The sequence below is a fragment of the Puma concolor genome, chromosome A1, assembly GCF_028749965.1.
Source record: "Puma concolor isolate L17-30 chromosome A1, mPumCon1.1.hap2, whole genome shotgun sequence".
Lineage (NCBI taxonomy): Eukaryota > Metazoa > Chordata > Mammalia > Carnivora > Felidae > Puma > Puma concolor.
This window is the reverse complement of record NC_141667.1, coordinates 169,904,843-169,916,428: the sequence shown is the minus strand read 5'-3', so window position 1 is coordinate 169,916,428 and position 11,586 is coordinate 169,904,843. Positions and strand designations below refer to the sequence as shown.

The following is an 11,586-nucleotide window of genomic DNA, read 5'->3' as shown; positions in this document are numbered from 1 at the left end:
TACAAATGTAGAAGATGCAAATGCCTGACCAAGGGGCCTGTGGGCTGAGAGAAGTCCCCTGGAAAGGGGGCTGGGAACCATTCTTAAAGCAGACGTAACGTAAACTGAAGCTCTCCGGGGGCAGGGATCCCCCTTGTTTTCACTTTCAATGGTATCCCCAGCAGCAGGCACAGTTGGTGCTCAAGAAAATATTTGAGACAAATAGTAACATGAGAGTAGCACAAGAGATCCTTGTAGAGGGATTGTTCTATATCCTGACTGTGGTGACCACACAAATCTACACATGATAAAGTGTCATAGAGCTAAATATGCAAATGAGTGCATACAAAACTGGTGAAATCTGAATAAGGTTGGTAGATGTATCAATGCCAATTTCCTGCCTGTGATATTGTACTACAGTCATGCAAGATGTCACCATTGGAGGAAACTGGGTGTAGAGAGTATTGGGATCTCTATATTGTTTCTTACAGCTGCATGTGAATTGACCATGGCCTCCAAATAAAAAGTAGTAATGTGAGAGTAAAAACAATCTAAGATGGGTGACAGCAATTCAGAATGTAGTAGGATGGGAGTCAAGAGAGATGGGCTTTGAAAAGCTAGACCCTGTTTGAAAGAGAGAGGCCCTTAAGAGAGGATGCACACTAGTCAAAAAGACAGACATGTGTGTGGAAATCTAGGGGTGGAAGCTCACCAGATGGGGATAAAGAGTATGGAGAGCTGTAAGTTTAGTGCTACTTGGTCAGGTGGGGGGAATGCATGATGGGCCCCAAAATAAAAATCACAAAATTGGGACCAATGTGTTGTAGAGTGAAAGGGGCTCCAGTGACCCGAACATCTGCTGGACACCATATTTGGCAGGGCCTCTGTCAAGATTCTGGCTTGCCTTACTGATGATTTTCATTCCCAAACTGGGGTTTGGCCAAGCATACAAATGTACAAATGTGTCTACATCTGTCACTATGTGGAACTTGTTACATGCATGGACTTGATTTCCTCTTGTCTAGAGCTAAACTCCAACCAGTCTGAGGTCCTGACTGTTGGCTTCTATGTGTAACCGTATGGGAACACAGGCATTCCCTCACCCACTCTCCTTCTACCCATCACCAGTTGATTCCTGAGCATTTCTTAGGTCAGTTCCCATGTCTCCAACTTCACTGCCACTTGGCTACAGCAAGCCCCCTCATCCCTCCCCTGGCCACATGGAGTGGTCTCTTCACTGGTTTGCCTCCTTACAATTTCGTCTCCACTGACAGCCCAAGTGATCTTTTCAAAATAGACATCTGGTCATGTTGCCCCCCACTCCCCACCCTGCTTTGCAGTGTCCCATGGTTAAGGACCATCTGGTCCTGGTCACTTTTACCTGCTCCAGCAAGTGCCCCTCCCCCTCCCCCTTGGACTTTGTTCAGCAAGTACTTTAGTTTTCTCAAGGAAGGGCCTTTGCATGTGGGTTTTCTTATGTATGCAGTCCAGGTTTTCTCAACCTTGGCACTACTGACACTTTGGGCCAGATCATTTTCTTTGGTGGGGGCTGTCCTGTGTATTGTAGGATGTGTAATTGTAACATCCTCCCACTCACCGTCAGTTCTGACAACCAAAAACATCTCTGGGCATTGCCAACTGTCCCCTGTGAGTAAAATCTCCTATGAGTGAGAACTACTGACCTAGAGTGATCTTATTCCCCTCTGCCTTTCAAATCTCAGTTCAAAAGTCACCTCAGGGAACCCCTTCCTGACTATTCAGGCAAGATCCGGTCTCCCTCTTCTATCATTAATTATATGACTACGTGATAATTATAGCTTCTCACTGTACTATCCCCTACATGAAGGCAAAGGGTCATATCCACTTCTGCTCACCACTGTATTCCCTCTGCCTAGGAGAGTATCTGGCACACAGCAGGCACTTAGATTTGTTGACTGAGGGAATGAATGTATTTAAGGTCAAATCTGTTTGCTGCAAAAATCTACACCCTTCTCCAAAATTCCAATCTGTCATTTTTTGAGGGTCTCCTGGGCCAAGTACTTCATTAGGGTGAGGGAGGCTGTATTATCGCCATTTTACAGATGAGAAACTGGGGCTTAAGCAATGCTAAATGACTTGCCTATGACATCACAGTGGGGGAACCAAGACCCAAGTCTAGGTTTTCTCACCCCAAAGTCTAAGCTGAAGGATGTGAATACAGACATAGATGTCCACTGCTGTGCTATGGGGCTCAACCTTTTATTCTGCATGATATTTTAAGTCGGTCATTTGAAATAGAATGAATGTAAAGACCATGCTTAATAAATAGGGTAGAATCAGAACCCCAGAGAGCCCCATCAAGGCAGTAGGCTAAGTCTAAGGATGAAACTTTTTAAATTTATTTATTTTTGAAGTTTATTTATTTTGAGAGAATCCCAAGAAGGTTCCACACCATCAGCACAGAGCCTGACATGGGGCTCAAACTCACCAACCGTGAGATCATGACCTATACCGAAACCAAGAGTTGGGCTCTTAACTGACTGAGCCACCTAGGTACCCCAAAACATTTTTTACAATTTTTAAAAATGTTTTTATTTATTTTTGAAGGAGAGAGAGAGAGAGAGAGAGAGAGAGACAGAGCACGAGCAGGGGAGGAGCAGAGAGAGAGGGAGACACAGAATTCGAAGCAGGCTCCAGGCTCTAAGCTGTCAGCACAGAGCCCGATGCGGGGCTTGAACCCATGAACTGTGAGATCATGACTTGAGCCAAAGTCAGACACTCAACCGACTGAGCCACCCAGGCGCCCTGTACCACAAAACTTTTTAAATGTTTACTTTTGAAAGAGAGAGAGAAATAGTGGGGCAGGGGCAGAGAGAGAGGGAGACAGAGGATTTGAAGTGAGCTCCATGTTGACAGCAGTGAGCCCAATGGGGAGCTTGAACTCACGAACCTTGAGATCATACCCTGAGCCAAAGTTGGATGCTTAACTGACTGAGCTACTCAAGTGCCCCTAAGGATGAAACTTTTAAGGACTACTGGAAGGCTGAATATAAACAGGGAAGAAATGTAGCAAACAGAGGACAACCACAAACTGCCTTTTTGTGTGTGTGTGTGATCTCACCATTAGGGAGCTATAGGATGATGGTCAGGCTCTCAGATTTCTCAACCTGGACACTCCTCCCATGTCTGTTTTGACAACCACCCCCCCCCCCCCACTCCACCTCCTACTGTGATTAGCACTGAAAACATTAAAATAAAATAAGAGGGGAAATGAGAGACAGACTCCCACTTCCCGCTTGTTGGGAAGGAAACCCAAGAAGCAGAGGGTGGCCACCTCAAGGTGGAGAGAAAAGGGCCAGCGCCAGCATGGTGCACTTCCAAGATCTGCGGAGACAGAAGACTGCCTGAAGTATCAATCAAATTAATGACTGTTTTCTCTGCAGAGAAGACAGCCATAATGGAAATCCTGAGAGATGGGGCAGTGGAAGCTAAGGGGATTCCTTCTGTAGGCAGGGGTCCCGGATGTGCATGTCTTGGTTTGACACTAAAGTTTTAGTATTGGTAGGAAAAAAACTCCTGAAGGAGCTTTTACAATAAATATTTTTCTTTACTCTCAAAAGGCAAGTACTGTTATAAAGAAAGAAATTTGCTTTCAAAACAAAGATCGACAAGCATATAGTGCATCTATTATCTGTTGAGCTAAGCACTGTAGGAACATAAATAAGAATAAGACAGCTCCCGCCCCTAAGAGATCTATAAATTGTTACTGTTATTTTGGGACCACTTAAAAAATGTTTGAAACACAGCACTTCCTTTTCTGATGTATGTCACACACCAGTACTTTCTTTCCTGATGTACCTCAACCATCATAAGTCACAATTTGTAAATTACAATTCATTGCGGATCTGCTCCCCAAAATGTGAGTGTAGAGAATTAAATTCATCTCATTGTGGATCCGTTCCTCCCATTCTCTAAACTTGGATAGAGGACAATTGTATTAAATGGTCTCTAACACCAAAGAGAAGCCACATATGAAAAAGGATGAATTGGTCACTTGGATTTCATTTTAAGGGAAAGGAAGACACAAAGTTCATGAACTTGAAAATCACCTATTAAGAAGGCAATACATTTTTATACCAGCCTGTGTAATAATTTTACTGCATAAGATATTATAGAGGTTGCATAAAGCATTAGGTCAACACCATATACAGAAGAATAAAGCAAAAAGGATTATCTTGATCAAATAAAATAGAAAAAAATTCAATTCTTAAAAATACCACAAATTCCCCAAATGTGGCTCTTTTTAAGACAAAATCTACCTCTTGCATTTCCTGAATATAGTAATGACTGTGGTTCCATTAAGCCGAACAGAACACTGCCTTATAGCTAAAAACTTAAAAAAAGCAACTTACAGAGATATGTAACCCTCTTAATACTGTATATAACAAAAACAAAAACATCAGGCTGACTGCCTGCTTTTGCCTAAAGCATGGCTTGAATTTACTATTAATACCAACAGCTTATATAGAATGTGAATACTACATAATTTCCTTTGTCATGAAGCTGCACAAATCGGAGAATCCAAAAATGATTGCAGGAGTGAGTCTTCCAATGACGGGAAAGTATATAAATATACTAGATGTTAAAATTTCCATTCTTCATTCAATTATTTGCCCTGTTTAAAACATAAAAATACAAATAAATATATTTCCTTACAAGGGAAATTCATAGTCTATTGTTAAAAAAAGATAAACAAAAATCTTAATTTACTTTTTCTTGTCATTAAATAAAAATTCTAATATACAGACATATTCGATATTTATATAAACCGTGGGAGTCCATTTATGATTTCTTGTTCACAACTGACATTTAATAGTGTTAGTCTCTGTACAACGTGGCTCACACCCCATATGCAGGTTTAATTTTACATTCTGCTCCACCTAATTTTTTTTCTCTTTTTTTCTTTTTAATTAAAAAAGATTTCATTTTTGGAATTTTAGGATTTACATTTGAGTAGTCTGAAAAAATACAATTTCAATGCAAAAACCACATCGAGCATTCAAGAAGAGTATACTGCTGGTGCTGTAATCTTTTTGCGTGTCTTTTTGCGTGTTTTCATAGAAAAAAAAACAGTCGAATAAACAACATGTAGGACTTTTAAATGGTTAAACACAACCATATATTAATGATACGCCTCATGCACACAAACAAAAAATGAAGGAAAAAGGATCAGACGTCTTTCTTTTGCTTTTGTTCTAGCTTTCTTCTTAATAGACTATAATTCTCCTTAGTTCCTGATGCAGTGGGGTCAAGCTGCAGAGAGATTTCATAGTGTTTTTTGGCCAAGTCTAGATGTCCCCAACGATGATAAAGCACAGCTGAAATAGCAAGAGAGGGATTTCATTGGAAATGCTTCTGAATACCTTACAGTATTCCCAACCACTTGTGCCAATACACACACACACACACACACACACACACACACACACACACACACAGTTTTCAAAAATCATTGTTTCAAATAATATTGTTTGTGCTGCAAACTTTATTTAATAACCACACTCCCTGGTGATTGTCTGTTTAACCACCTCCCGTTACTCCTGGGGTTCTGCAGATCACTAGATATGACCCATCTTCTTACAGCAACATTATTACATAAAGAAGGAAACTAAGATTACATCAAGGTTCTCAAAGTTGCCATGAAAGTTCCAGGAAGTCAGGCTGGATATGGCTGGGCTCTGGTATGTCTCAGGGCCCCGACCATGCGCCAAGTCCAGCATCTGAATAATGATTCCCCTACATCTTTTGTCAAAATACTAGCTTGTTTGTTGCTAGCTAGGAATAAGGGCACTCACATCAAGATCTGACCATAAAATGATAGTTAAAATCTATTAGAATGGTAAGTGTCTGATTATTATCATGATTTTGTAAGTGAAACTAATTTTTTACATGGGCGGAAGAGTAACTATTGCTGCTTTGTGACTTTCATGATGAGTAGCTACAGAGTCTGTAGGGAACTGATTTGGTGAAAACATAGTCACATGCTGAGCATTCTAAGCATTGACATGACACTCTAAAAATGGTAATTATTGAGATATAAAAATGGAAAAAGGAATTCTAGAGAATAAATAATTGTAAATGCACCTTAATTTTATTTTGTTTTTTTATAACCTTTTTTAAAAAAATCTTTCTTCATTTTGAGAGAGAGAGAGACAGAATGTGAATGGGGAAGGGGCAGAGAGAGAGGGAGACACAGAATCTGAAGCAGGCTCCAGGCTCTGAGCTGTCAGCACAGAGCCTGATGTGTGGCTCGAACCCATGAACTGTGAGATCATGACCTGAGCCAAAGTCAGACGCTTAAAGGACTGAGCCACCTAGGCGCCCCTGTAAATGTACCTAAGAGAACATAAGAACACAGTGGAGACCAGGCTATAATGGAAGGTCCTCTATGGAATAAAGGAAAGGATGTAAGTTAGACCAGAAACTTCCAAAGTAATTCTGTGTTTAACATTCTAGGATCTTTCACACAAAGAAAGAAACTCGAAGTTTATCATAAGAAGGGGATAAACTGAGTGGGGAATTTTGGGTGTTGGTCTGGTCATACAGTTACAACTTATACATAGGACTACTATTTTGCTACCTTTTTAATGTAATAATTTCTTTAAAAAAAAACACATCTTAGAGGGGCACCTGGGTGGCTCAGTCGGTTAAGCATCTGACTCTTGATCTCGACTCAGATCATGATCTCATGGTTTGTGGGATTGAGCCCCACATGGGGCTGACAGCACGAAGAATGCTTGGGATCCTGTCCCTCCCTCTTTGCTTGCTCTCTCTCTCTCTCTCTCAAAATAAATAAATAAACTTAAAAAAAAAACCCACATCTTAGAACCAGATTATAAAGACCAATGCAGGCTAGATTTGTTAAAAACTACTTTCTCTACATTGATATTACAGAATGCACCCATTTCTTTAAACTTACACGGACTTTTGATATGATTCAAATTGAAAATTTTCCTTACCCAAATTGCCATGGTAACTTGCAGCATTTGGATGAGCTTTAATTGCTTTGAGGAATAAAGCTTCAGATTCCTGAAGAATGATATAAAAAATAAGGTATTGCACGATGCAAAAGCAACACACAGTTTTGCTGTGTACAGTTTTCAAACATTTAAAACTGTTCAAACGTTGTTTTGTGACACTGCATCCTTCTCCCAGAAACATTTGGGAAGGCCAGCGGGGCCATACCCCGTTAAGAGGTTCTGAAGGGCAATCAGGGAAGTGTGTGACAGGGCAAAGGGGACAGAACAATAGTGAGGGGAAGATGGGCAACGGAGAGCAATGGTGACTGCAGAGAGAGCACGAATATGCTAATGAGCTTTGCCACCTGCCTCCCAAAAGTGGCTGAAAGTTTGCAACTTGAAGCAAGTAGCTCGATTCAGGGTGCAGTGGAGGATGAGCCAGAGTCAAATGACCAGGAAAGGGCTAGGCTGTTGAGGACACCCATAAAAGCGTCATTTTCATTCAGCATCAATGAATTCATTTCTAGGATTCTCAAGGTAGAAGCTGGGGCCGATTTAATCCCCCCAAGACTCACAACCCCTCAGCAATCGAGAAGGGGCTCATTCAGCTGGAAAAAAATAAGCAGGGAGAAGCAGGGAGAGACAACTACCTGTCACGTAAGCAGTCGCAGGATTGTATGTGACCATGACCAAATGCCCCTGGTGTGTGTGAACTGGTTCTTGTATAGACTTGCATTTCCTCCAAATAGTGCTCATTTCCAATCGGGCTGCGAAAAGGCACGGCCAAGTGTTTTTTTACCTGATCATCATGTGACCATGGCTGCCTGGATGGTCCCGTTCTACCATAATGCTGGGAGATAAAGATGCCGAACTGTTCTTTGCTGACATCTGCCGGGGGTAGCTACTCACACCCGTCTACATTTGTGCTACTGAAGGGCCACACATGCTTTAGTGAGTATCAGACAGTAAGCTTAAACAACTAAAGTTGGTGGATGGGGGACAGGTTTGCTCCTTCTAGCTGCACCTTCTGTGAATTTTCCAGGCGGGCTTCCTGGAAAATATCTAGGATCGTGCATTTTATAAAGTGTAGAAGGACCAATTTCCTTGCCCTGTGATGGCCCATGGTACTCCTGAGAAACAGGTCGGGCATTTGGGCAAACAGCTCTGAAGCCACAACCTTTTTAGAGAGAGCTGGCAGAGAAAATTTTATATTTTGGAGATGTTGTCCAAAAAGGACTGAATGAAGACAAGATGTCAGCAAACAGCACTTCCGGAGCTCAGAGTCAATGTCTACGTTCCAAGCTGTGGTTGCTGAAACTCGTTCAAGGAAGTGTAAGGTTTTCCTGACATATTAGGTATGCTGGTAAAAAAGAAACCAAATGGATTGCATAGATTTGGAGTGGTTTCTAAGTACCTACGCTTTCTGATGACTTTCAAATATTACCATTTAATCTAAAATCTGAGAAATAGGAAGTCCAGGGAATCTAAATCTACTTTAAAATGCTTCTCTACTTGCAAAGGAAGCAGAGTTAATTAGAGACAACTGATGGAGAGAGAAAAAGCAAGTTAGGAGTTCTCGGGGGACTCTGGATTCGTTTAAAGAATTTTTGAAATGCCCACGAGTGTGGACACCATTCAGGAGGACGTGGAGTCAGAGTCAGGTTTGGAGGACACGGTGGGGTCAGGGTGGCATGTGTAGAGAGAGGAGCAGGGCTTGTACCGTCTTGGGGGGCTGCCGCTCTTGGCAAGGCAGAGCCTGAACCTTGAGTGGGGGTGTGAGGAGGCTGAGTGAGGTAATGGGGGAGGAAAAACTAAGTCAAAGTTCCTGAGTTTAAAAATGGCACACTGACAGAAGGGGCATCGGGAGGAAAGAGAGGTTCTATGCTTCCATCTCGGTTATGTAACAGTGGGGTGGCCATGAAAGGATGCTTCAGGGGCTGCTGTTAGGTAACAGGGCTGCTCAGATGACAATCTGCCCCATAATCACAGGGGCACAAGGCATTGTGCACAGATACAGATCACTGTGCACATCAATGTCTTAAGAGGGAATCTGGAAGCCTGAATGTTTCATGGCCAAATGTGGGAAGCATTCAGCCATTTCACAGCTGTAACCGGGCACTTAATAAATGCCCATTAGCACGCTGGATAGCAGAAGAGTTGTAAAAATGGGACTTGGGGCTCTGCCCTCGTGAAGTCTCCAGGCTCACTAATGAGATTTGTCAAGTTAATGATAATACAGAACAGCAAAGGCTTAGGCGAAGTGAGTTATATAGACAGCAGACACCTGTCCTGACTCTCCATGCCTAAGTCCCCACTACCTTGCCACCTCTGCAGAGAGTCCCCACCCAGTGCCCTTCAAGGACAGGCTAGAAGTAGCTGACCAACAGCAATGGGGGTCACTTCTGCAGCATCGTGAGAGGAAAATCTAAATTCCAAATCCTGACCTTAAAACAATATATGAAGCAAGCACCCGGTGGCTGACACCACAGCTCAGGGAGTAACATCACGTCCCTCCTGTTGGCAGAACTGTTGCAAGGTTCTTATTTCGGATTTCATCTTCTGTTTCCTCATCTTAGGCTCAGCACCCTGGCCCACACAATTAGGATGCAAAATGTGTAGAGAAATAGGAAACCCATTTCTCCATTCTGCTCTATGGAGTTTTTTCTACTTTATCTGGGAAAAAAAAATGATATGAACTGGAAGCCAAATGAACCGTGGGTTCTATCACCTTAATAGAGTTCTAGTTTAAAGGCTGTGGGGTGATAGAAAAATCAACACAATGGTTACATAGGCTGCATCTTGAAAATGACTGGCTGTAGCTGGTCACTGGACACTCCCAACCCGTCCCAGGCTGACGGGGATGCCTGGAGAGGTCGGTAGAAGGGAAAACCACAAAACTTGCCTTCTTTCCCTGGTTCTATACTGGTAAGTCCATAAAAAATAAAAATTAACCCCCTCAAAAAGTCATCTCTGGAGCAAAATCTAGAAACATCAAAATATTAACCAGGGCCATCAAACTCCCTGATATTTAAAAATGAGACATGCATGTACTATCTTACTGTTGTTTTGGAAAACTATGCCGATAATGGTATGTGATGAGCAGAGGAGAAGTTAGGTAACATGGAACACACATGAATGAATCACTTCCTTTAGGCCCGGTGTGATCAACATTCGATACAGCTCCTGATTCTGAAAGAAAAATTGCTGCCACAGAGGATGAAGGCACTGCATCTGAAAGTGTGTTTTCTGTAGCATCTGTGTTAGAAACCTAGGACGCTAGCTGCAAGCGCACAGTCCCTGACTCCACCCTGTCGACTGAGACAGCATCCTGTGGGGAGGAATCTGCGCATTTGTATCTAATACACTCCCTCACTGGTTCTGAGCCGCACGCTTGAAGTCTGAGATCACTGATGTTAGGAACACAGAGTCCCCTTCAGGCCACAGGGTGCCGTGCGCCTTCTGATTCGCAGTTGTCACTCCTGGCCAGTCCTGGGAGCCTAAATCTAGTATCTTTTGGTTCCACTGGTCAGACACTTCCAGGGCCTTGCAGATGACCTACAGCTTAACTCTAGATGAGGAAAAACTCTAAATGGGCAAGAACCAGTCCTGCATTCCCCATGGGCTGGAATTTTTTTGTGCAGAAGACCGCACCAACAAATCAGAGCTCCCACCTGCCTGCGAGGGACAAAATCAAACAACTTCGTGCCAGGGTTGGGGCTGGGGCATCACTGCCTCCTCTCTGGGCTTCTCCTCCCCACCCCACATTTGAGCAATGGTGATGAATTCTGATGAGAAAGGACACAAAGTCTGACTGTGCAAATCCATCTTTTGGGCAAATCCATCTTTTTGACCAAGCCACACTGGTACACTGCCCCCACTGTTTTTGCCTAGCAGAAGTAACATTTATGGCTTCTGTCAGATGCTGGCATTAATTGCAAGAAATCACGGCCTGCAGTTTACACACCTTGTATTTCTGGGACTTCCCCAGCACATTTGCCAACGAGAACATCAGAGAGTGATCATTAGGTATTAATTCCAGCGCCTCTCTTCCAACTGCTTCAGCTTGGGCTAAATTACCTGCAAGGAAAGCATAGAAAAATTAAAAAAAAAAAACATGTTAACATTGTACTGGTATGACTTAAGAAAATCAATGAAGAATGCATAACACACATATACACATGCAATATACACACAAACACCACACACATACACACAACACAGAACACACACACACACAGATAACACATACATACACACAGCACACACACACACATACACACAACACAGACACATACACACATGGCACATAACACACATATACACAGATGATACATACATACAGCACAGCACACACATATACATACACACAACATACACATACACACAACACATAATACACATACAGCACAACACATACATACACAACACGTAACACACATAATGCACAGATAACACACATACACACAGCACAACACACATATACATACACACAATACACAAACATTACATATACGCAGCACAACATACACATATATATATACACACAACACATAACACACGTCTATAGATAACACACACACAGCACACACATATACAAACACACAACACA

At 42.4% G+C, this 11,586-nt stretch overlaps 1 protein-coding gene across 4 annotated transcripts in view; it reads right to left on the bottom strand.

The window, feature by feature from the left end:
• Positions 1-4,000: 4,000 nt before the first annotated feature.
• TMTC4 (transmembrane O-mannosyltransferase targeting cadherins 4) overlaps positions 4,001-11,586 on the bottom strand; it is a 66,524-nt gene continuing 58,938 nt past the window's right edge. For 3 of the 4 annotated variants that reach the window (XM_086708547.1, XM_086708554.1, XM_086708550.1), the window contains exons 16-18: positions 10,942-11,054; positions 6,978-7,047; positions 4,001-5,336 (exon numbers count right to left, since the gene is read on the bottom strand). In XM_086708547.1, the coding sequence (XP_086564673.1) occupies positions 5,188-5,336; positions 6,978-7,047; positions 10,942-11,054 (332 nt within the window). In that variant the 3' untranslated portion in view covers positions 4,001-5,187. Of the gene's footprint in view, positions 5,337-6,977; positions 7,048-7,102; positions 7,745-10,941; positions 11,055-11,586 lie in introns of those variants that run through there. The other variant, XM_086708549.1, reaches the window with a different exon arrangement.